The 27,743-nt window shown below is 28.6% G+C and overlaps 2 protein-coding genes and 1 long non-coding RNA gene across 5 annotated transcripts in view; 2 read left to right on the plus strand and 1 right to left on the minus strand.

Annotated features, from left to right (window-relative positions):
- LOC121117546 (G-protein coupled receptor 54-like) overlaps positions 1-3,852 on the plus strand; it is a 52,171-nt gene extending 48,319 nt beyond the window's left edge. Inside the window, exon 10 of the mRNA XM_071888517.1 lies at positions 3,548-3,852. The gene's annotated coding sequence lies outside the window, so the exon portion shown is untranslated. The remainder of the gene's footprint in view (positions 1-3,547) is intronic.
- LOC121117545 (uncharacterized) overlaps positions 3,790-27,743 on the minus strand; it is a 51,229-nt gene continuing 27,275 nt past the window's right edge. The window contains exons 1-6 of one of the 3 annotated variants that reach the window (XM_071888518.1): positions 24,521-24,673; positions 22,686-22,787; positions 16,289-16,484; positions 14,221-14,346; positions 4,590-4,759; positions 3,826-4,267 (exon numbers count right to left, since the gene is read on the minus strand). In XM_071888518.1, the coding sequence (XP_071744619.1) occupies positions 4,158-4,267; positions 4,590-4,759; positions 14,221-14,346; positions 16,289-16,484; positions 22,686-22,743 (660 nt within the window). In that variant the 5' untranslated portion in view covers positions 22,744-22,787; positions 24,521-24,673 and the 3' untranslated portion in view covers positions 3,826-4,157. Of the gene's footprint in view, positions 4,268-4,589; positions 4,760-14,220; positions 14,347-16,288; positions 16,485-22,685; positions 22,788-24,520; positions 24,675-27,743 lie in introns of those variants that run through there. The other 2 variants (XM_071888520.1, XM_071888519.1) reach the window with 2 other exon arrangements.
- On the plus strand, positions 26,579-27,725 carry LOC139905400 (uncharacterized). The gene is made up of 3 exons (XR_011780105.1): positions 26,579-27,155; positions 27,209-27,348; positions 27,411-27,725. It is a non-coding gene; the product is annotated as an uncharacterized lncRNA (long non-coding RNA).

The raw sequence follows: 27,743 nt of genomic DNA on the forward strand, positions 1-27,743 counted from the left end.
AATGTTGCTTTATAATTTAAGATCACTTTTTTCATAAAGATTGATCACATAAAATAAAGATAAAATTCGTTATAATTGTTGTAATTCATCATTTACATTAGCTTTGACTCAATAATTGAGATTATTTGTGTAAAATGTAATAAGTCTGTGTTAGATTGTTCCATAGATAAATTATTGAAAATATATTTTCTTTCGGACAGCTTCTTTATATTGTTACTACTTTTATATTAAGGTTCTAATTTAGAATTTCGATATTTGTATGGAAGCAAACTTTTGAATTTATTGATTGATGTCAGGCATTTCAACAATACTTGACGACAGTTTGAGAGAATAGTAATTTTCTTACTCGTTTACTTATTATGTTTTTGTAGTTTTTCGGTATTTTAGGATTTTTAGTGATTTTTCCCTTCTGTGCTGCTTTAAAATATTCTACTTTATATTAATAAAATAGGTCATTTTAAAATTTTGAAAGTATCAATCAGAATTATCTCACTTTTGATTCCAGGAACATTTTCTTTGTTGTTAAGTTGTTTACTCATTCCTAAGGTAATTTAGTTCTTTAAACTTCAAAAAAGCTATCTAATCCGTATACCCCTGTTCTAAAATATCAACAGAACATTTATTTTGATTATTGATAGATTAATAAATATTCTTGCGTGATGTTAGAAAGTGCTTGTGATAATGACGACGTAGTGGATAGGGACTAAGTATCCATGTGCCGGCATAAAGATTATATACATTTAAAAATAAGAAAATAAAGTACATGAAAAGGTTCGATAAGTTTAATAACAAAATAAGCTCAAAATTACAAATTACTTTGATTTTTTATTAATTTTTTTACTATTGAAGTACATATTTTATTAGAAAAAAATAAATTATACAAGAATTAGGATATTTTGAGAAAAATCACAATTAGTCTAACTTCTAGAAGAAGAGAGGTATAAAAAGACGCTAAAAAATTCCGACATTGTTTATAAAAATCCCTCTTATGAATTAGAATAACCTGAATTTGCTTAAAGAAATGTTGACAAAAAGAAAAAACATTTGATTTTTAGTTGATGAATTATCATCATAACAAAAAAGTAAAAGCACATTACAAATATATCTCTTCTTTTGACGTATTTATTTATATTGTTTTTTTTTTTTGTTTTTGTTTTTTAACTTGTATATATATTTTTTAATGAAAATGTTCATATATTATATAATAATGTATCCATATTTTTATAATATACAAACTTTCATACCATTTCTTTCCCTAAAAGTTCTACTCTTCAAAGAAAATATCTTATATACCTAACTCATATTTTTTATAATATAATTACATTTTCTAATTTTTTTTTTTTGTTTAAGTTCAATATTTATGAAAATAGTTGTTTAATCAATTCAGGATTTCAATAAAGGTATATATTATAATTTTTCATGCTATCAATTATCAATAAAAGATCTTTATGTGTTATTTTGCATTATTATAATTATTTGGTTAAAAATAAAGATAAATTAATTCATAAAAAAATAGTGTTGGAGTGAAAACTAATGAGTTTGATAAAGTTAGATTTATTGAGTCGATTTGAGTTTTGAGTCAGCTAAGGACAAATATTTTTTGTTCTAAGTTCAATAATAACGACAGTTTTACTATCGTAATACGGCAGTCAGTTATTAATCAAATAATATACATTTTATAAAATCTTGATTTGCATAATAAGAAATTATAGTAAGAAGATATACAATTACAGCAAAGTATAAATTAAGTAAATTTATGTTGTTATATTTTATAGTTGTTACTTTTCAGCCACATTGCTACCAAAGTTGTTTGTTTTTTTTCGAAATAATGAGATGATATTAATTTATAATTAAATATTTCGAATTTTAATAATTCAACTTCGAGTTTAGTAGGGTTTTTAATAATCTTTTAGAAAAATTGTCAATATTTGTGAAGTCATTTTTTTTTAGTTTGAGTAATACTAGATTCCAACATAATATAAAATAGAACATTTACACTCTACATGAATAATGGATGACAAATGTAGTTCACCAAAGTAATGAACTAAATGGTGAATTCTTTCTTCAACATCATTTATCACCATGTTATAAGTACAAAAAAGCCTTAGGAAGTGTCACTTCACCATAGGAAATGTCATTTTCAATTATATTACTTACTTAGAAAAGTATGTCCTTTTCTATTCGTGACACATGTTTTGAACATTTCCTACGAAAAGAGGAAAAAAAAGAGAAAACTGATTATAATGCAATTTTCAACAATGGATTTATTATTTATTTACTATAAGGGAATTATTTACAGCTTAAGGACAGGTAATTATTTAAAATCAACCAATTAACGTATAATATAGCCCGTTATTAGGATAACGAAGAAAATTGAAAATAAAATAGAAACTAAGAAACAATATTTAGATGCATTGGAAATACCTTAGTCTGCTTAGAATCACTGACACTTCTGAAGGAATTGGGTATTGGAAAAAAAAAAAATCCTAAAATCATCATCATCAAATATATAAATCCAAAGTGTCCGCAAGCGATTATATGTATGTAGATAAAACTTTGTTTTATATTGACATTCACTGTATGTTTGTATATTTTTAACTAAATCCTTTAAAGATTTTACAAATAATACTTTTATTATAAGTAAACAAATTGTTGTGTCAAATGTTAGTTCCAATTACTTCATTAATTTAAGAGAAATAACACGTGAAACTATTGTATTTAGAAAATGCATAACTTGACAAATGCCAATTGCACAATAATTATTTCAACAGAGTTTAAATTAAAGTACTTTGAAAACTGATAAAAATATTATTTCTTTCGTATTATTGAAACTCTTTTAAATTATAGATAACTTCAAAATACAAAAAAATAATTTTTTAAAGTTTCTACATATTGCAAATGGAACATATGATAAGTTTATATATGTATAGTATACAGTTAAACCCAAAAGTATTCTTACCCTTTCAATATTTACCATATCTATTAAAGAAATCTTAAACACTTATTTTTAATTTTCTTTTAAGTAAAATTTTTGGTAATAATTACTATTTATCTACTAAAAATATCAACTTTTTATTATTTTTTTATGCCTCCAAAACCAATTTTTGTTGGTTTCAAAAATATTCCTCGACCTCAAAAGAGGAAAAAAAATAAACTCATTTTCCTGGTTTTTTTATAATGTTGAAGTTTAGAAAGATTAAGATAATTTCTTGAATTATTATCTAAAGCATACAAGTGTGATGAGCTAATTTCTTTTCTTCAGTCTTATTCAACTCTCAACATGATCAAGACCAAGGAGTAAAGTGAGGACATCCACCAGCTTGTAGCCATTTGCCATAATCAAGGTGACAGCTTAAAAGACATTTCTATGGAGTTTTCCATCCCAAAATCATCTTTCGAAATCATCCTCGCCATATTCAAATGAACTGGACATGTCAAGAATCTTCCTTGACATGGCAGGAAGTCCAAGATGAGCTTGACACAAGGGAGATATGCAGTCTGAGAGGTTCCCAGGAATCCAACGACAACTTTCAAATCCATCCAGCAGGGGTTGAAAACAAAAGTAACTTTGTTCGGACAATCAACTGTGCAAAGTTGAGAATATGTCACATGTTGTGTGCAAGAAAGAATCAACTCCTCGAGTGTAGGTACATAAAGGCACATTTATTGCTCTATATCTTAAATCGTATAACCTTTTGCATATACCTCATAGTCAAAATAACTTATTTTTGCTTTTATATAACTTCAGTAAAAATATATTAGGCCCGGGTTTTAGTAAGTCATTAAAATATCTGAATAGTGTACTATGTACAATTTGTTCAAAGAGATAAATAAAAACTTTGATGTTAAAAATATAGGTATATAATTATCTTTTCTTTAACTTTAACTCCGGATAAGAAAAAGTTCAATTGTATAACTTTAATCACGACACATACATTAAATGAACAAATAAGAATATAAAATTAAGCATCAATGATTTCATCTTCTGAGAGCAATAACGGTTTTAATTTAGCCGGAGGTCGACGGGGTGGTTTTTTATTAATGGAAAATTCCTTTGAAATGGTGTCCATTGAAGAGCTCCTGCTACAAACACTTCTACCAATGGATGAGGAATGTGATCGTGAATCTGTAAAAGACAGATATAATACCAATGTATATTATATGATAACTCGCATACCTTTATCCTCACGTGACCGGAATTTTTCAATGTTGCTTCTCCGTTCTCTGATTTCTTTCAATACTCGTAAACCACTGGCTTTTCGCAATTCTATAAAATAAAAATGAATTTATGGGTGTGAATGTGTCTTTGACAAGGGGTTCAATTAGGTAATTACATATTGTGGTTTGGGCACCAAATTGTCGTAACTCAAAAACTACGAATTTTAGTGCTATTGCCTATATATCATTCTAGAATTCATGTATTTAATGCTAATATTTAACAATAGATTATTCGGAATATATAGAATAAGATTTTGGAAAAATTTGAAAACACTAAAATTTATAAATAAAGTCTTCATACTTAATTCTGATTTATGTTAATTTTTGATATATGACAATTTTATGCTTTTTAACCGACGATTTGGCGGTACCTGGATAGGAAGAGGACAAAGCTGGTGATGTTTCGACAAGGGGAGACACTTGTTTTATATTATTCGCTCTGAAGGGATTTGATTGTTTAATCGGCGTGTATTTTAAGGAAGAATGTCCGTATCGGGATAAATTGTCAGAATGTTCTGTTAAACTACTATTTCTACTATCTCTAGAATAGAAAAAAAAATTATTTGAATAAATATATTTATAAATTTAGCAAAAATGATATAGCAATAAATTACTTGGTATTTCCTTATTTAAAAACTAAGAAAAAATCTAATTTGTTATATATTATCAAATCAACTTATGTTAAAGTTACAATTACATGAGAAAGTTTTAAAAACGTTATCAATAATGTAAAAATATCTGATACGTTAATTGTATTCCTTCAGTTTGTTATTTTAGAAATTTTTAATGTTTTAAATAAATGAAATATTCACGAACAAACATATCAGCCTTGTTCACAAGGTAAAGTTTGCTAATATTGTAATGTTTTTATATATTTTTCATACCTCTGTATTTGAGGAATACAATAATCGTGTTTTTTACCTAACTTTATTAATTTAGTGAAATTATATTTTAAAAATATAAAGATAATTATCTAAATATAAGTCCAAATCCTTGATATATGAATTGCTGTACATGATACTATTTATCAATTAATTTCTAGTAAAACAGTTTAACTAAAAATATGGACAATAAAATAAGGGGGAAAAAATATGTAAACAAACAAATTCACAAATAAAAAAAGGTATGAGTTTCATAACATTTAAAATAAAAGGATAAGTAAACGACAACGATTATTCTGTAACTACGGAACAGCTATAAATTTCTTATAGTTGTGTGTTACTTGGCGCAAGAATTTTAAGTTAGTATCGGAAAATGAAAGTTAGTAGTGTACTACTTCCAACAGCAAAGTTCCACTATAAATAATATTTAAAACTTGCATAAAATAAGTAATAACTTCTCTAGCAAAAATGAGTAATAACCTAACTTTTGGGTGATACAAATTATCCCTCTCACCACCAACTTTTTTTTTTGGAAGCTCATGTAAAAAAGTTTAAATATCTTCTGAGAGCCTTAATTGACAATTTTATTATTTTATTTATTGGAGATGTAGAGCAAAGTTGTTTCGCTATAAGTCTACTTTTGCTTTAAATTCTAATTCAGCAATTTTTGAGAATCAAAATAAATTTGTAGTATTCTGGTCTCAAAATTCTAATTATGTAATTCTAACTCAGTTCTGTAAGAGGTCAGATAAAATTTGTTGGTTGGGATATCAAAACACATGTTATTATTTTTAACTTTTATAACAGATTGAAAGAAGAGGCGGTATTTCGCTTTAGACCCATATGAGTTAATTACATGAGAACAATTTTATATAAATCGCCAACCCTTAATAATTATTTAAAAATTTAAGTTCTCGTATTGATTTTGAAATCAGGGGAATTAATAACATATCCATAATGACCCTTGTGAAAAAGTAATGATAATTATGGAGGATATAAAGAGGGCAGCTCATTTACAAAATGCTGAGGAGCCTTATCATCTTGATAGCAAATAATTTCTGGTTTATCATCAAATAAACTTTTTATTAAGGTGTGATGGGAAATACGATTCTTACATCCGCTTATGCTGAAAGAAATAATTTTATCAATCCCCATATTGAGTTCTGGGCACCTAGAGAATAATAAGGAAAAAAATCTTAAGTTTGTTCTCCCTATTAAAAGACAACAATATGATAAACGATTATACTATCCAAGAAAGCACACCTTTTTTTTTATGCACAAGAACAGCATATGCTCAACTTAGTACAGTTTGATCCCCTGATTCCAAATTTGGCTTTAACTTTTCTCTCACAGCATCATCGCCTCTAGAAAAAGGTAATACATTTTGTGTTATTTTTGGCTATTTTTAAGGTTCAAAGCTATTTTAAGCCCTTGGTGTTGAAGATTAGGATAAATCGTATTAATATTTTTTAAAGCTGGATGTTAAAAAATTCTAAAACCATTTTTAAAATGTATGCATCATACTTTTAACTCGAATTATCGTTGTTTAAAGTGGAAAATAGGTGCTTTTTATTCAGAGGCTTCAAGACGAATAGATTAAAAAAGTTTAATATTATTGCATTGGATAGCCAAAAGTATGAACTTTAATTTTTTTTAAAGAGCCTCTCCAATAACGCTCTATACCGTTCTCAATTTGAGATGCTTTATTTCTTCGATTTAATTTTATTTTTTTGTCTAATATAAGGGAGTATAGCATCTTGAAATCAGTTACAACTCAAACATCATTTATCATTTACAGCCATATTAAAAAAAAATTCGTCCCAAAATTGTGTTTATCCAAAAAAAAACAAAAAACGATACGACTTTGGACCATTTTTTTTTTTAAATATATTTTTTATGAGTTATGCTTTGATAAACGCATAAGTATTATGTATATATATTATATACATATTTAATGGCTAAAGAAACAACTCCCAAAAATATTAGTAACTTCATGTAATCCTCTAATTTAGTTTATTGTGGTCTCTGCCCTTGTAAGATATTATGCTTCTTGGTCAATCCACGACTATTTTGTAATATGAATAATCCATCATGTTGAATGATAACTAACTGATAACGGAGAAGTGAGTAGCACTTGTTTGATTATAATTGCTGTAATGTATCTTCATTATTTAATGTTATACAACAGTAAAGATTCAAACTACATTCAAAACATATATTAATTACTGTGTTGTGTTTATATAATGATCATTAATGAATATAATTTTAAAAATTTGCAAAAGAACACCCATTAATTTGCCTATATGTTATATACAGACCCATGTGTATAAATTTGGACCAAGTGTATGACCCTCGAGAGCAACCACAGTGGTATCTACAAGTTGCTTTTTTATCTGTAGAAGTTCTGTATGGTGTATTTATATTTTTCCCAGAAAAACAAACAAAACTCCACTTCATGAGGATAGAGCACCAAAAATGTCCACTGAGATCGAATTCCATTGCTTGGACACTCTCTGCCTGGCATCAACAGATTCCTGATGTACCGTCTATACCATCATAAAGTGGTAACAAATAACCAAGGGTATGTCCAGCAGGTCCAAGCAAAGCCCCAAGAGTAACAAAAAGAGGACTCCAAGGTTCCTGACTGGGCTCATGAGGTCAATCAAAGCTTACCCAGGCAAATCTATGTCCATTAGACCAGTTCAAAATTTTAACTTGTTTTTCAAACCTTTTAATATTTGACTTTTCCCCGTTTCCAAGGCCTATAGAAACTAAATATACCAGTAATTTGGATTTTGGACCATGGCCCTTGAAAATTTACTGTTGGTGGCTCTAAAAAAAAGGCAAAAAAAACGTGATTGTTTGTTTTCTGATGACTATAGATCACAATGGCTTATCGTATATCATTGATATGGGTATCAAATCAGAGCTATTAAATTGTGCTTCAATTTGTATCTCTTCATTTCTGCCAATGGGTAAATTTTACCCCAGATATTAAAAAATGCTTGTTTTTATATTTTTTTTCCCCCTGTCTTTCTAGGTATTCTCCTAATTTATAATTATCTTGTATAGAATGCATTACAAATAAATAATTTTTTTACTTAAACAAAGCTAATAATTCTATACTAAAAAACAATACAATATAACACAATAGAAATTTATTGATTCTGAATGGTTTAAATGTTTGTAGCATACACATAAATAATATCTTCAATGTACTTTTCTTTCAAACAAAATGCAGCTATAGAAGGCAGGAGATGCAGATCTTAAACATTTTAACCTATCAACCTCAACAAATAGAAGAAATAGGACAAATACTCACTATAGATTGTGCCAAATATACATGAATAGCTTAAAGAAAAGGCACCAAAATATCGTAAATTACACTTGGATGGCAAAGTTTGAAAGGATGTTCTTGGTTGGAATTACCTTGTTACCTGTACTCGTCTAAAGGGCTCCGTTGTACGAAGAAGGGAAATGTCTGGTGTTTCTTATATGACAAGTTACATTGAACTTCAACAATGCAAGGATTTGACACAACAGCTTGTATCAACAACAGTAAATCAAAGCTGATTGCAGACAAAATTGGACGAAATTTTTTCAACTTCGCTTACAGACCTCATATATCAAAGGTGATAATTGGAAGAGCTTGTGAGACCTCTTTTGGCAAGAGTCAGGGTCTGGACAATACAATGTTTGTTAAAATAAAATAAGTTTGGTCCATGTTAGATAAGGAAAATCAAAGAATTTTAGCCAATGTTCAAAAAGATTTGGACCCCTTGAAGAAAAAATCAATTAATGACATAAACAATTTTCTTGTGAAGAAATTTCCAAGGGTAGACTTCACAGAAGTAGCAGAGCTGTGATTTATTATTCTCGGTAACAAACCTAGTCGAGGTATTCATTTGACCAAGCTCGGTATAATTCATCAAGCCCGTTGGACGGCCAAGAATATGTATTTATGCTATAAAAAGGTCAATGTATTGAAATATATAAAGGTCTATAAAGGACACCATCATTAAACTAGAGAGAGTAAATAAATTTCTGGCTTTATTTTATATAAAGCACATGATAACAGTAAAATCTCCCGCCGATGCTCCTACCCACAATTTTGAATTGATTAAGAACATGTTGATAATAAATACGCAACCTATGTTCTGAAGAAATTGAGAAATCACGGTTAGTGTCTGACATAGGAATTAGTACCATTCACGGTATTCAGTTCACATGAGAGCAAGACAACGCCCATTAAAAAAAGTTGGCAATCAAACTATCAAAAATTGAAAAGCCGGAGTGTTAAAGAAAAGACATGCCAGTTTTAAGTCCTCACTCAAGCTACATATCTCACAGACTTTCCAGGACCTGAGTCACATTTTCTTTTTGACGCTCTTCGATTGAAAAGTGACTGGCTTAGACCTAGGAAGATAATGAGACTATAGAGTAGCATGGGAGCTTTGTAAAGGCCATAAAAGTGGTCAATAAAGGTGCTGAAAGAGGCATAAACACATCAGTGAATTTGCATCTAGGATTACCACCGACCAAGAGCAGAGAAACTGTTTACTTCCAAGTAGTGGAATATCACATAAATAAATAATTAGTTCCAAGAAATCTAATTTAAACTATTCAGAATCAATGTATTTCTAGTAAGTTATATTATATTGCTTTTTAATATAGAGTTATTAGCTTTGTTCAAAGAATAAATGTATATATTGTATTTTATTCTATTGTATTCTATTTTTGTATACATGTATATCAAGATCAGGAGTCACCAAACTACGTCCTGCAGACCAGATCCGGCCCTCAACGTCAGTTCATCTGGCCTGTCGAGAGTACTTGAATGTTCTTAATAAAACGTATGGAACGCGAAACTTTGCCATAAAATTTAAATTTGAATCTGTTGTTGGGAAAACTAGAAAATATTGATTGCAATGAGCCTTACATTTACAAACGTTGTTGTGTATTTAATGCATATTATCTTCTAAATACCTATAGAGTATCTTTGTCCTGTTCTATGCATTTAAAAAAATATATATTCAGTGCATATGTAGTACTAGCAGGAGCTACATTCATTTTCTCCATCTCCATTTAGGTATCCCACAATTATGTAACTTTCATATTCTTTCATTTTCAGATCCCGTTTCCTTCACTCTTCATTATGGCTAATAAAATGTGAAAAATGAATACCAAGTGTTTTATAGAAGAGTTAGCACAAAGTATTTCTTTGTGGAAACAAAGGCCCAGAAGGCTGGTTGCTTAATACTCAGCAAAAGTGTTGCAGTTTTGAAAAACTACAATCTTTGCGTCACAATGAATCAAAAAATCCGCCAAAAGTTTTCTGGAGCGTTCACTCTGACAATTAATAGTCCATTAAATGTAGTTTAGAAAATCAAAGAAACTTCTTCATAAAAAAATTTGAGGAAAATTAATGTCACTGTTACAAGTTACAAAACAGAATGATCGTGTGTCCCGTTCTCGCCATTCTTTCATTTATCAGGCCCACAGTAAAAAAAGTTTGGTGACTCTTGGTCAAGATAATAATAAATTAGGAGAATACATAAAAAGACAGGGGAAAAATAAAAACAAACATTTTTTTAAAATATCTGACGTTAAATTTACACCTGGGCACAAATAAAAGATTAATAACGTATTTATAAAAATTAAAGGACAGTTTATTGGCTTTCATTTGATATCCATATCAATGCTATACGATAAGCCATTGCGAAGCTCTAGTCGAAAGAATACAAACAATCATATTTTTTTTACCTTTTTTTAGAGACACCAACAATAAATTTTCAAGGCCCATGCAGAAGGCATAGCCGTGGTCCTAAATCCAAAGTACTGGTATATTTAGTTTCTAAAGGTAGACCATGTGAATGGAAAAAAGTCAAATATAAAAAGATTTGAAAAAAAGTTAAAATTTGAACTGGTCTAATTGGTCCTTTAAAAACAACCCAGTGTACAGCAGTAACATTTCCAGAGCCATCGATGAGAACTTAGGGTACAACAGTTAAGTCCTAAAGATGAAGCACCAGTTAACAGATACAATGAAGCTCACCGGAGAGGCTAGATGCAAGAAAACCCTGTCTTCCTTGAAGAACCCTGAAGGACATTTGCGATTCTTCTCCGTTTAGAAAATATTAATTATTCACTGTTGACAAGAAAAGAAGCAGCCAAAATGAAAAATGAATTAATAAATAACCATCTGAAGTATCCATGGTGTTCAGGATAAAGAACCCAGCCACCGCGATGGCCTTGGGCGTCATTAGAAGTGTTTCTTCAAGCCCATACAGAAGGTGAACAAAGAAATCACGTGCTCAAGAACATGATGTACCCCTTGATGGACAAAGTGTCTGGAGGCAGGAGGTACACCTTCAAACAGGACTCAACCCACACCCATAAAGCCAAGATTGATCAGGAATGGCTTAAGGATAATGTGCCTCACTTTTGGGGCATCAAGACTTAGCTCTCCAACTCTCCTGAATCCTTGTGATTATTAACTGAAGGGAATGTTGGAAAGGGAGGCCTGTGCAACCTACCATAACTCTATGGAGACCCTGAAGCCGTCCATCAGATCCGTGGCCAGCTCCAAAAACGCTGCCGATGTCTCTAAGTCCGTTAAAGCTTTCAGGTTCTTCAGGAGGCTGTCCTTGAAGCAGGATGATGATATATAGAATAAAAAATATTTAAAATTGGCAAATGCTCATTTTTATGTGAAATAAAGTATGCTCCAGTATCATTATGACATCATGCACCAATATTTTGACCCGTACGCTGAAACAAGTTTTTAGGGTATAACTACGAGTCAGTGCCATATTTCTACATGAAAGAACTATATAGATGAAAATAAAAGTCAATATAAATTGATGGAAACATTTCAGCTTCTGAAAAAAGAATTATTCATTACTTAGACTTAGATATTACAAAAAACTTAAAATATCAAATTTATAATACTGCAAATAAGATTTAAATCAATGAAATAAATAATTCGTGGTTGTAGAGCGAATAAATACACAAAAAGAAGTTTCAAATTTACTTGTTTTTTTTTTTTTTTAAGAATAAGTATGAGGACATTACCAAAAAAGATGTAATTATTAAAATAAACAGCTTCAATTTAAACACTTAAAATTAAAGGGGAGAGGAATAGTAACTTTAATTGTATAGAAGGTTTGTACGAGTTTTACTCACAGCACTTTAGCGGAATAACTAGTTCTGTCCTTTAAGTTTATGTTCTTATATGTACGTAAATTTCATATAGCTATAAGTATATAGTTTTTTTTATCATTTATATATTTATTAAATAAATAATAGAAATGAATGTTTTTGACAAACAAAAATTATATAATTCAAGTTTATTTTTTCCTTTCAAATTCTTCTGTTTTTGAACTTCCATGTATGTTTTTCATAAGTTTCCCTACTCTTTTTGCATTTTGGTTGGATCGGAGAATGTCAATCAATAATTTTTTCATATTTCTCACAATGATTTTCAGACACTTTATTGCCATATCACATCGAATCTTGCAAACCCTGATGTAAGTTGATTTGAGGTCAATGGGAAGTTATGTTTAATAACAATATGACTGGCATAGTTCATATAGGGAAGGACTTAAGATAATTTATCAATTCAGTGTTTTTGCTTCTGTTAACATCATGTATAGCAACTTGGCTATAATCTTTTCGAAGGGACTCGCAGTTCATTGATGTATTTTTGACAACCAATTAACTCTTTTCAAGTTTTATTCATGTTTCATTAGTTTAAAATTCATATTATATTTCAATATGTACTTGAAAATGTGGTTTTGACAGAAAATAATTAGAACTTCTCAAAGCCATTGCATAAAACATATACGCTGTTAAATCGGGTTCATATGCACAGTATTTAATATGTTGGCATGTTGCATATTATGATCCAAAAAAATTGCCAGGCATCGTAATCATCCCTTAATTTATTTGATTCATTATATATGGCCTTGGCAGAACCATTTACATCTAAGACACACAGTTTGACTTCCAAAGTGGCGTTTTTAGCAGTTCAACAAGATATTCTTCTCCTCTTAGTCTTTTGTCAATAAAATGAATATAATAAGAATCTCCATTCTGTAATATTGTTTCATTCTCTTATCACTCGTTTTCAGATACTTGACTAATTTTGAATGGGTACAATATATCCCTATTGCAAGAACATCATATGTCTTATGGGTTGAAATATTGTTTCTGTGCGTCATTTAAATTGCTGTTTTGGTTACTCCTCTTTTTTTTTTTTACTTGTATTGTGGAGATTTAGATTTTTGAAGAATAAATTGATTATGACTTGGGTAAAGAATAATCCCTAGATTCAAAGTCAGTTACATGTAAAGGCTGAGTTTGGATTGTTAGTATGAGTTGTTTTCTTGAGTGCAATTATTTTGCTTCGAAAAAAAGACTTTCTTCTAAATTGACGAATTTTGACATTGTGGTACTACTATCATTTTTAGACATTTTGTAATAATTTGCACAAAAAAAAAATATATATTTTCAAATACACACTTCACTAATTTATTAAAATGGTATACTGACTTTCATTCAATAAAGTTTATTTAGGCCTAAGTACAATACTTTAGTTTATACAAACGCCGTCATGGGACCTATTACAAATATAATGAAAAATGAATTTTAGAAATATTTAGAAAGAAGGAAGTTTTTTTATATGTTTTAAAAAGTGATATAACCTATGGCATCCGAAAATAACTGTTTATCGAAATTAAGGTTGATAAATTATAAAAAAAAATAGTTATCACCCTAGTATATCCATGTGTATGCATATTAGGAGGTAAAAAAAATATACGTTAAAGGTAAGTACATTGCTGCTTGTAGACAATATTTATTTATATGTACATTGTACTTATATAGGAGATTCGTACAAAATAAACATTAAATTACTGACATTGTAGCAATTTATAAGTCCAAAACAATTACAATTGTAGTTTTTTTATAGTTTTAAATGGTGTAGCTTCAGCATACTTTATATTTAATTATATAAAGCCCATTTAAACAAGCAACAAAATATATGAACACAATAATTTGACTATTTTTTACAGAAAAAAAATATTATTAAAAAAGATGGGATTCAAAGAATGTTCCTTACTGAAAGTCTCCTGGCTCTTCTATTTTGATTATACTCGTTGACTCATGTACTGTATCCGTGAATAAAAATTCTCCAAAGAGATCATGAACACTTTTTTCATTTATCGAGTCTTGTCCCATCGTTTCCCTGAAATTGATGTCTCTGTCATTCTTGTGGTTATATGCATAATTAATAAATGTGTACTTCAAAACATTATCTTTCAATTTATAGACCCTTGTTCATCAGCAATTTAGGTATTAAGTTTCTTTTTTTTTTCGATAAAACTAATTGATAATCAATTCAATCATATGAATTTAGGTACATGCTATAAAATATACTGGACTAAAAGTTTGAATGTATTACCTTGCTTATAAAATAAATGGATATATCCATAAAATAGAGGGATAGTAAAATTTTTACGGAGTAAAACTTTGTACATATTTATGTTTGACGTGGGCTGATATATAGGATTAAAATAAGAAAACCGGAGGTATTAGATAAAATATCCAATATCTGCATCGTATTGGTATTGGAGATTCTTAAAGAATTTATATATTTGCTCCGATATTTTATGTGATGCAATTAGAAAAAGTAGTCAATGGAAAAAAAGAAATTTCAATTTTTGTAGTCAGGGAATACACCAAATAGTTCGACTTAAAGTTTGCCTTACTGGTCATTGGATATAGTAAATATTTCAAAATAAGATTTATTCATTACCAAGGCTTGTCAAGTTTGTCTTCATTTAAAATTGGTCTTCTTTTTTTTTAATTACTAGACCGGTCTCTAATTGATTAATATGTACATTATAAATCAAGTATTTTTTTTTAATAAATTCGTATCTCTCTCTCTCTATTCAACTAGAGATATTTTGTCACTGAATAAATATTTAGTTATACTTGTCTTTAAATATTGTATTGTATATGAATAATACTAACAGGAATATGGGAACATCTAATCTTTTCTAAAATATTGCATCGGATCGGAAAATATTTTGATATTAACTCATTTATAATATATTTAATATTTATACATCATAGTAGAAAATAGGAATCATAAGTCGATATGAAAATGCAGTAGAAACATTTTTGAAAAAAATTTAACACAGTTCTTTATAAGCGTTGGGACATTATTTCCCTCCCCCCTTTTAAAAAAAAATCAAATGAATATTTGGCTAATTATAATATTCTATTTCCTATGGTATGGTTGGCCAGTCTTTACAAATGCTAAGAGTGCTATTGGGAAGGGGCACCAAAAAAAGGAATAGGGTTTTTTATGAAGAGGCAAAACAATTTAAGAAGACCAGACTCAGCCATGAAATAAGTGAGAAACAGCATTATTGTAATGGGAAGAAAATAATAAACATAAACAAAAAAAAGATATACTCGCATTGATACGCAATGAATTTTTTTTTTTAAATTGTAATGAAAATAATCCAATTTTTATTATTCAATTCAACTTTTAACGTATTTCTATCACGTTTTCCTTCAAATCAAACTTTTTTATAAGTTAAATTACCCAGTATCAGTGATAATTTATCACACATTACACTCAATTTCTCACTAAGCATAACTGATTACAACGAGTGAGGACTCAGTTTATGTTGGTGTAATTTTGGAGAGTCCGATCTAAGTATCTTTGTAATTATTAAATAGCAGTAAGGTTACTTTTGAGGCTATAGAACCACCTAGAACTAGCTAGGGTCAGTTCTAAAAAGAGATGACGTCATTTTTATCAAGATACCTCTCCACTGTCGAATGGGTTCCAGAGCCCTTGTACTTGTGCTTACATTAATGATTTTCATAAATTATATTATTTTCCTTTCATAAAGAGTAATATTAAACGTTTACTTTCAAACAAATACAAATAGCCAATCCATGCCATTTGTCTGCATTGCAGGATTCAAATATATTCAAAAAAAGGAATCCCTCACACAATATATATACCTACATATATAATACATATATGTATAATACACTCATATTAATATATTTATATAACATAAAAGTATTGATCAGCTCACAAAAGTGGGTTCAAAGTTACCTACGAAAAACATGACGTGTCAAATATTATAACTATTGAAGTTCCTTACTTATACTGCTCTTTAGTGATCTTTCCACGCTCTACAAAGGTATAGCAAGGCACTTTCCCATTCCAAAGATCCTCGTCATCAATGGATGCCTCAGCTACTTTTTTGTTAACTCCATAAGCCATCAAATCAAGTTCCTGAGAAAGATCTTCACTTTCATCATCCTCATCGTTCTCCAAGTCATCCTCCATGTCTGGTCCTAGGAAGGAACAAAAATCTTTATTAAGTGGATTAGAAAATATTTCCATTATAATAGTAAAATTATATTTACAGAAAACTTTTGGAAACACGTTTTCGAGTAAATTTATATAACTAAAGTTTATTTATCTAAATATATATATCTCTTTCACTCTCTGGAAACTGTATTTTATCTAGCGATCATTTTCCCTGAAAGAAACAGAAAAATGGCCTAAAATCAGTTGGTAGTTAGCCAATTCTTCCAAACTATGGATTCATGATTCAATAACAGTCGTGAATTGTTTACAACTTAACAATAGTTTATTCAAATTCAACCAATTAACATTTCAAACACTAATTAGGAGAACATAAACATAAAATTGACAGCTGACAACAAAATACAGTATAATTTTATGTTTTAGTAAGGGTTGTATTCATTGATAATAAATAAAAAGAAGATATTTTTAAATATTTGTTAATTTTCTAACTTTCAAAGGACTTGAACGACCTTTAAACCTTAAAACTTAAACACAAATTGGGAGGAGGTAATACTGAATATTCAAAACATATGGATTTGAACCCTAAAGTATCTATTAGACCCTTTTTAAATATTTATTACCCTTCATTTAATTGGTCAGCTTCCTTCCATGAAATGTAAATCATTTCATGCAAAGTGAACATAATTATGCATTTATCCTGCACATTTAATTACTTATATTGTTGTAGATATTTTTATCCTTAAAATAATAAGTATATGTCGACATAGTTATAGAGGAATTCCCAATTGCTTTTTACTTTTTGATAAAAACTACTTCAATAATTAAGTTAAGAAATAAAAGCACCATCGCAAAAACATAATAAAAATACACGTGCTAGTTTTTGAAAAAGCAATATCCCTGAAAATGTTAGTTTGATCCTTTATTTTTGTAGAGTGGTAAGTAGTTCTAAGCTACATAATTAAGTGACTGGCGTCTTAAAAAAGCAGCCATACGAATAAGGACGTTTTATAAATTTATTCAAAATTAAAAAAGTTATGAGCCCAAAAATATCGGATAAATTACAGTTTCGTTTTTTTTTTTCAATTAACCTTTTTTTCTTGCTTATTTTTTTTTGGAAATTCCATCTGAAGAATATATTTTTTAATAAACATAAATTCCATATATCGTTGGCCCTTATTCAGAGCAAGGCACAGGGTAATTGCGTACACACATTGAATTAGAATTATAAGATTGAGTATTACTGATCTAATGTAAGTCAAACCAGCACACAATGCTTTATTTCCATAAAAAAGCAGCCAAAACTATAAAAAATAAATTTATATGGTGATTTTAACCATTCCAGTTTTCATTTAAGTCTTATATAATTTGTTTATCAAAAACATAACACTTCGACTGATTTCATATGATTTTTAAAACATTTATTTTGATAGTTAGAAAATAATTGGAATGTAATATATTTGGTGATCCGGGCAAATAAACATAAACATAAATTTATTCTGTTTAATATAAGAGCCATCATCATTTACTGTATGAATATACAATAATAATCTTTAATCTACCATTAACTATTATTTATTACCTTTACAATTACATTTCCTATGAATAATTTTCTTGAGTGATTAAATTTGCATTTCTAATTTCTTTATTTAATGCTTCTCCAACATATACCCCAATGGAAAAAAAAGTGAGGCAATTACTCACGAATCAAGACTTTATGGATACAGAGAGGCATCATTTACGAATGATATAGATCGACATAGATTTCTTCCGTTTTGATAGTATAATAATGAAATTGATTCAAATTAATGCAAGTGTTCACAGATATCACTTAAAGAATAGTGTAGAGTCTTTGAATGAACATAATTTAAATTAAAGTAACTTCAGCAAGTTTAGGGGAATTTTGAAAGACTCTTCGTTCAGTGTTGCCTTCGTTAGTAGTTCCATTTCTGACTCTAAGTTGATCTACAATTAAGCTTAATTGGTTTTTAAATTATTTTTCAATGTTTTTTTTTATCTTTTAGCAACACAGTATTTTCTTCCTTTGCTCTTCCACTCCTCATTTTAATCTCCATTGCACAAGTTGGTTCACTATTTGGAGGAAAATACCATTTTCAATATTTCAGTACACTCTCAAGCAAATCCTTATTTTGGAAATGTGTGGAAATAGTTTTTTATATTATACTCCTAATAAATTACGTATCTAACGAACCTTAGTGATTTTTTTCGTACATTCTGATATACTAAAACATTAGGTATGTTAATAGCTTTATGCATTTAAATCATAAAAAACAGTAAAATTTACAAATCAAAATGAATATATATTAAAATATTAATTAACAAATGATAATTGTGTATAATAAATATACTCGCGAATTAAGTTTTAAAACACAATTTTACTGTTCATTTAATTGTTTTTTAATGCTTGAACAAAAAAAATAGACACATTTTAATTAGTTGTATGCAAAAAAAATACAAAGATACAGTATCAATAGTTAGGGATTTGGCCGTTTTTTCTTTTAAATAGAGCACTGTGCAGCAGCGGATAATTCAATCAAAAGAAAAAAGTGATACAACCCTTCCCAATCTTCCAAACATACGTATAAAAATTATTCTTTTAATATATATATTGTAAATAGGTTCAAAAGTAATATTATTTTAAAAATATAGGGCATGCACGTGACGTAGCAGACACAACTTTCGATAGATGATTATCTTGAGCGGCAAAAATATTAAACAGAGACTACTTTCAGAGTATAAATTTTACATTGAAGCATAAAAACATTAAAAATAAGGAAGAGCTACTCTACAATCGACTAAAAAGAATTATTCCTACACAAGGAAACTGTTTCACTACATATTGTGACTTAATTAAGTTATTTAATTTAGCAAACTGATGAAATAAATAATATTTAATGAATAAAAATCTTATTATTTGCTGTTTTTAACTCTTAAATACACTATACTCTATGAGCCCACTTATATTCAGTTATAACAACATCTATTTTAGTAACTAGATATTAAGGTATACTATCATTTCATTTTGACCAATTAATATGTGATATTTATGCATTTTTATTTGTCATGGAGCTTTGGACATTTTCCAATGATAACTATTAATAGATAATTATTATGGCGTACATTAGATCATTCAAATGCCCCAAGTTCCATTAATATACCAAAAATCCAAATGAAAATTCAATCATCGTAAATTATAATTCTTATTAAAATTTAATCATTATTTATTTATCTTTCATTGATTGTAATTTATACTATCAGCTTTTATAGAATCTCAATTTTTACGCAACATATAAATAAATACATCGTGCCATCGTTGACATTTTGCATAAGATGTAACTTTTATAAGCAAATTGTACAAGTTACATTCAAAAAATACGATAAAGAATTTGCAAAATATTTGGTGAAGATAATAAAAATATTGAAATGGAATCGCCGTAGCACATGGACAACGTGCTCAGGAGAAGTTATTCTCTTGAATTCTGCATGTGTACATTCGTGCCCAGGTTATTCCTGGAGAAAGAAATATACGTTATTTATATGGATTTCACCAAAATATTTCTAGGTTAGATGGAGTAAATGTAATACCATAATGTTTACTTATACTTAAGCAGTGCAACTCCATCTAACCAATTAAAAGAGCATTAAAAAAATATATATTAAATATTATATATATGATCAACAACGTAATCGACATTGTTTGTAGTTAAATTCAAGTACAAATATATAAATATCTGGAAACTATATTGGCGGCCATATGGTGAAATCGGGGGTCGACTGGTTATTTGCAAAGCTGTTCGGGTCTTTATCAAGGTTATTAACTTTAATTTGTCTTAGTAATCTAAATTTTCCATAATAGTAAAATTCAATTTTTTCAATTTTTTGCCACTCAATGGTATAAAAGAGAGCGGCTGTAAAACCCTCTATGAATGTCCTTTTTATGTACAGCATTATGTACTTTTTATGTAATGCTAGATTGACAATATCATAATTATAATTTATATACTTAGATATTTAAATAGTATTCACTTGATTTGCAACATATTATTCCAAATTCTTATTTACCAAGTTAAATTGATTTCTAGAATAATGAAGTTATAATAGCCGTTTCAGTATGACTTTTTTTTTAAATTAATAAGAGTTCTTAGGTATAATAGCAGGAAAATTATTAAAAAGGGAGATTATTAACACAGCTATTACAAAGACTCATCATATTTGGGATGATAAACTTGCTTCCTCTCATTGGTGAAATCAAACTGAAATTATATTGGTGTTTTTTTAGTTGTTAAACTTTACTTACATGTTTTAAAAATGGATAGTCCTTATATAAAGCCAATCTACAATTCAGTATTTTTGAAAAAAAAAAAATTATATTTTTGCACGAACTCTTGTTTATCCTATCCCTTTGATTAAATTTTAGTTTTTTTCTGTGTTACAACAAAAATACTAAATTTTGTTAACGTTAACCTCATCCTCAATCACAATTTCTAAACATGTATGAAGCAAAACTTTTTGCTTTGCGTTATTTTAAAAACACGTATTTAAATCAAACAAAAACAAAAAAAAAAAATGATATTTGATAACTTTTCTGTGACGCTAATTTTCTTAATTATAAAGAGCAATAAATGCTCGCTCCTAGACTATTTATTAAATAAAATAAATGTTATTAAACGTCAGTAAATAAAATAAATAAAGTCTTGTATTTTTTTTTTTTTTTTTTTACTAATTAAGCGTCTAATATAATATAAATATAAATTCATAACGTAAATATGGTATTTATATTCTAACATATACAGAAAATAACCCCATTTAGAGTGTTGCAGTTCCACCCAAAATTATAAATCATCACCACAATCAGTTGGCCCTTTCTATAGTACTGCAGTAACGTCAATATTCATTTCTATTTCAATTACGGGCTTAAAGGTTCATTCTATTAATGTTTGTTATAAGTGTTGACAGTGTTACTCATCCCCGTTCTTCGTTGTCTTGCTAATTCTTCTCAAGTTGTCATAAAAAGTTACACAAAAGAGAAGGGCTTTAACATCTCCGAGCTTTGTAACCTTAATGGGGAGGAAGTCATGATGGGCGTCTTTCAGATTCATTTTGGAAATTGCATTCTTGATACTGAGAAATTTGATGCACCACTTCAGGAGCATATTTTCTTTCCTATCATGCTCTGCCTAACCATAGGTGGTTTGGATCTCAGTAAGTTGATCCCACGAGTTGCAGCAATATTAGGAGGTGCCTTGATGATGGATTCAAGTGTGCGTTTGTAGTATTCTACCTTTACTACTGGTGTCCCATCGTCTTCCATTATGTCAGTAAGCGGGTGTTTCACATACCTAACCTTAAATGGAGTCTGTATATTACTTAAGTCTGTATATTTGTTTGTGTGTACAGTGAACCAGTCATGTGACGTGCTATATATACTGATTGGGTGTCTAAGACAGATAAGACAATGGCTGCAAATAGGAACATCTTTCACCACAAAAGTGCTAGGTGTGAATTTGGAGGTGTGACCACTTGACCCTATCTTGTTTAAATTTTGAAATAAACCACTTGGAAATTAAACAGTACATACCAACAACTTAAGGAATGCAATAAACTCAATTTTGCCAAAATGTAACATAGAAACTTCTTTTACTATGTTCTTCTATTGTAATTGTAAAAGAGATAAACGATAGCCAAATTTGCTAAAATGTTATGTTTGTGTTCTATTACCTAGTTGCAGTATCAAAATTAGGATCCATTGGTTTTGATCATGTTGGAGCAGATGCATCACCCTAATATATTTATATGAGTGAGTATTTATTTCAATAATTTCATTTTCATCTTACTATTAAATTGAAATATAGACAAGCATTGCTGGCTGAGAAACATAAAGAAATTTGATTTATAAGCTGAGATATTTTAAAAAGATGATTTTAAATTCTTATTTTATTCGAATTTAAATTGATTCATAGAATAATGAGACTATAATAGGCATTTGAGCATTGATTTTTTTTAATTGGAAAAAGGGGCCTGCTATAATAATTTTTTTTTAATTGTCAATAATATTTCCATATTTCAAATTTAATTTTGTATTACTTTTTATATCCATTTTCTAGCTTGCTTTCATCAATCGTTTATTTAAGGGCACAGATATTTGGAAAGAAAATTGTTGCTGGTTATGATAAAAAATGTAAAAACAGGAATTTTTTAGCTCTTACCATTCTTTTTCTTCTTGAACTGTTTAGTTGATTTTGGTCGATCCAAGTTTTGAGCCATGTGTTCATATAAAGCTCAAGAATCACATTTCATAGACTGACTGACTGAAATAAAATGGGCATTTTATTTTTTATAAGTATGTAGATTAATAAGTCATAGTAGAAAGTAGCAAGTGACTTCCTCTTTGTCAGAGGAAATTTAGTTACAAACAAACCTTCTATATGGTTTTGATTGCCTATATAGTATAACATTGAATACATGATTTGTTAAAAATGATTATAAATTGATATTTTTAAAATAATTGTATAGAAAATTATTTAGAGTAGAGTAGGAAATACCCTTCACTTAATAAGTGTTAAAAACTACATGTCTTGGATCTTTTCTTCCCAGTACTATTATTATTTAAGTATGTTACATTAGCACTTAAATAATATTTTTTAACACACTGAAAGAATCTCAATAGGAGGCATTTCGTTTTAAGAGATTTATGTAGTTTTAAAATCCCTTCAAATAGAAAACCCGATTTTTTTTAAAACTCTAACATCAACTTCCAATATATAGGTATAGCAAATTATATTTTTTTGAGGGAAAAACCAATTTGCAAAAGGAGCTAAAATATTTATTACAATTACATACACTTAATTTAAATTTTCTTTTCTTACCTATTGGTAAATTTATTTGCAATATATACTTCAATTTTTCTTTAGCAATAAATCATGTTAAATAAATGTTAATATTTTGCCCTACCTTTTTTCTCAATAAAACTCCAAATTGGCAGCTTCTAGAATATTTTTACATGGTGGACTATGATTGACCAAAAATGGTTATATTTATATTTTGCCTCATTAATTTGCATTAATAATAGCAAAAAAAGTATGAATTTTAAACTTTTGAAAAAAGATAACAATTTAAAAAAGAGCGAGGAAATTAAATTAAAGTAAAATAATCTTTCGTAGAAATGTTGAAAATAGCTCTTCGTGTGAATTATTGGGCATTCTAACATACTCATTAATAGCCTCATATTAAAGTGTGGGGGTTTTTCAATATATGGTGTGTGGCTTTTCCAATAGAAATTCTATTGAAATTACCCACCCACTACAGACGGATTACCCCATCTACTAATCATGTAAACGTATATGTATATATATATATATATATATATTAACTCTTGTTAGTTGATTAAAGGAAGGATCCGTAGAGCACCTTTTCTCCAGATATTATATGTTTTTATACGTATATACGTAGGAAATGTGGTAACCCGCCTTCCAGAAATATTCTTGGAGTGTAGATTATTTTTAATTATAATGCTTCTAGACACAATTTATTTAAGAAATCTGTGCGTCAACCATGTTTATGATGTTCCAAATAAGATAAATTTCCATAAATTGTTCAGTATTGTCACACTTATATTCTGTTTCATGAAATTTATGGATTTTACATATTCTTTTGGACCTACTAAAGTTATTTTATTTCAATCAAGTCCGACAAAAATGTTTTTTTGAAAGGATTTAGTATGTCTTTAAAAAATATCATAACAATTTATCGAAATATCTTTTTTCTACCCTAAAGTTTCTATATATATATATATTTATGTTTGTAATAAAAAACCAATTCATATTTGTGCACCAATTTTAAGAAATCAAATTTATTACTAGTTCTACATAGGGTAATTTAACAATGAATAATGTCACTCTAATTAAGAATAACGTTAATTATACAATGAAAAAGCACGCTCAAGGTAATAATTATGTAAAAGCAAGATGATTAAATATAATATTGATTAAATATTATATTAATTAATTTACTAATTAAAGTATTGTTCAATAAATAGACTTACATCATTTTTTGTAATATTTTCTAAATTTTGATTTTTTTTCTTTCTTCATGTGGGAGTTTGACCCAAAATTGCAACAATGTGGGGACGTTTGTTCTTTTATTATTATTTTGATTAGTTATCTTCCTATGTATGTGTTGAGGAGAAACTATCAAAATAGTGATTTTTTTTTCTTTTTCTTCTGTTTCTTTTTCTGTAACGATTAAACAACTTCTTTCATGTAAATATGTTGGTACATATTTACACAGTGACATCTGAAAATCGATACAATATGTCTGTATATATTTATATTAGGGCGGTTTGTTAGTTCAGCTTTTTCAAATTTATATTACAACTAGTGCAGAAAAGTTTTCATGTGGTAAGAAAACAGTATGCTTAAAATTTTATTACTCTAGGATGTCTTCTTTAGGTTGCACATCTCGGTAAAAGTTTGAAAAAAGGTAAAAATTATTTATTTAGTCCATTAATAAAGATTTTATATACTAAAAAATGTCTATTAAAATTATTTTATAAAAATAAAATTAATTAGTTTTCCATTTTTCTTTTTCAAACTTTGCCCTAGATGTGCGACTTATAGATGACATCCTAGTACAATGAAATTTTTGAGAATGTTGTTTTCATATCACGTGACAACGTTTTCGCATTAAACTTAATCTAAATTTTAAAAAAGTTAAAAAACCTACCCCCCTAATGTATTATACAAATCCATAACCACTAAATAACCCACCTTTCCCTTTTTTCATCCAATCCAGGAGAAGACAGTTTTATTTTTGAATATTTTTATACTATTTATAATTTTCAATGTATACTCTAATTACTGAATCAAAAAAAAATATTAGCAAAGGGTTAAGTGAAGCCCACTATTTAAAAAATACAACTTTTTTTGTACCAAGTGAAAGGCAATATGCCTTATAGGAGTTTTGAATTGTAGTAGTATATTTATTAATGATATACTTTCTATTGTTGTGAAACCCATGCATTAATACAGCACTATTGCAACAATAATACAAACAAATATAAGAATTGCTTTTAAATACATAAAACAAGGGATTAGGTTTTTTTGTTGTTGTTTTTTTATACAAATGTCAAAATCATAGAAAAAATAAGGCATCCACAATCTACATAACATTTTTCATTTAATAGTATTGTTTTATATTGACATTTTTCAAGAAATTTAACTTAATAAGTTCTGCAGCCCATTAAAATATTTCAAGTGGCAATTTGAGCCATTATATTAAAAGATTAGTCAATTTATATTTTATTCAGAAAATCAAACTATAGTATTATAAGAATTTGTAACAAGAGACTCCATTTTATTTTTACAAGATATACCTGTGCAGGTGGTAAGCTGGTCCCTTAGGTGAATCAAACCCTATCAAGACTATTTTGAGTATCAAAGCCCCCTTCAAATAAATCGTAATGCACCCTGCCCCAAGGCTTATGCTAGTGAACCGCTTGTAAGACATATGGTATAATTGTTTAAAATACTGATGTGATTATCATCTGCCTGCTTCATTATGATTTTTGAGGATATAACGAAAGTATTTATTAGCAAAATGTTTAATGAAGATATACTACGTATAATTGACTTATACATTTTTTATCCGTTACAGTAGATTTGAAAACGTCACACTCCATGAAACTGTAATTCATTATTAACCTTATTCTTAGAATAATAGCTAATGAAACGACAAAGTAGAGTATTTCAAAATATATTTGAAGTTCCAGGTTTAAAAAAGAAGGCTTTAATTAAATATAATCTACATAATAAAAAATATACCATCATACATTTATGTTAAATATACAACCTTAAACAATTGGAATCATATAACTAATAACAATAAATTATAAATACAGAATATTGAAATTATAGATTGATCCAAATAACCATCTCATATTATATTAATATTGAATAATAAAGGCGGGAATGATAACGTTCATGATTGATAGAAGAAGATGTATATTATTTAATCAATGATGCCATAAGTAATTCTTCTTTTCTCCTCGCACGCTTTTCTATTCTTACCAAAATTATCACCCTTAATCATAGGTAATCATTATCGTTATCATTCCCGCCTTTATTATTCAATATTAATATAATATGAGATGGTGATAGTCGATAGAGAACTGAATAAAATCCCCAAAATGACGTCGCCTTCTGTCTGGATTTATGAAAATGGAGGCCCGGGAATTTGGAAAATACTTACCGGATGAGAAACAGATGGTTTGTCGGATTTGTCGATATAAATGTGCCTTTAGTCCCCTGTCCAGAATTACACGCCACTCATTATCCTCATCTCATAACAAGAGTATGGATATTCATCTATAAAATCAATTTGACGATAAATACATCAAGTCAGACTTTAACTTTGATCTCACAACGATCCTTATTGCATGTAATATAACCTTATCCATTGCTAATCATCTACGTTCAAAAAATTTATGGAGAAATACACGGGTAAACCTATCCATTCCCGAGGAACCATCATTAAATTAATGGAGGATGTTGGTAGTGATGTCATATATAGAAATACATATAAAAATGTTTTGAGTCATCCACACCAAATGATGATCAAGTTATCAGTAAAAAGTATTTACGAATATCGAAATGGAACTCTGAATTTTGTACTATCTCACAGTAAGTATTCAATTTTTTTTTAAATCTAACCATAAAATATGATTCTATTTTAGCTAAACATATCAAGAATTATGATACACAACTCAGTAAAGGGCAAAAACAACTGCTTAAATGGTCACAACAACGGGGGTAGTAGCTTTGGATGGTTTGCAACTAGTTTGTCTGAGACTACTTACTTCGCTTTAAGACTTGGGTATGATAATTAGGTTTTCCAATATTACATAGTCAATAAATATTACTTTTTTATCACTTAAGGCTTAGCTATGGTTGATGGGCTCCAAGAATTGGTGTTCAGAAAACTCATAAAAGACAAAACAACTGTTTAAATGGTCACAACAACGAGGGTAGTTACATTGGGTGTTGCATTATAACTAACAATTGTGTATATCCTTCATGATAATAGTATGTTCTTATATAAGCATACCTAAATAACGGGGGGAAATCTTTTTTGATGCTCTTAATAGGGAGTAATATCGCCGGACATTACTACATAATTGGCTTTTGCTCTAAATCTTTACGATGAATGTATTTCTAACATTTTTTTATTAATATATTTATTGTCTAATTTTATGATTTTGACATTTACTT

Source organism: Lepeophtheirus salmonis, chromosome 5, assembly GCF_016086655.4.
Source record: "Lepeophtheirus salmonis chromosome 5, UVic_Lsal_1.4, whole genome shotgun sequence".
Taxonomy (NCBI): Eukaryota; Metazoa; Arthropoda; class Copepoda; order Siphonostomatoida; family Caligidae; genus Lepeophtheirus; species Lepeophtheirus salmonis.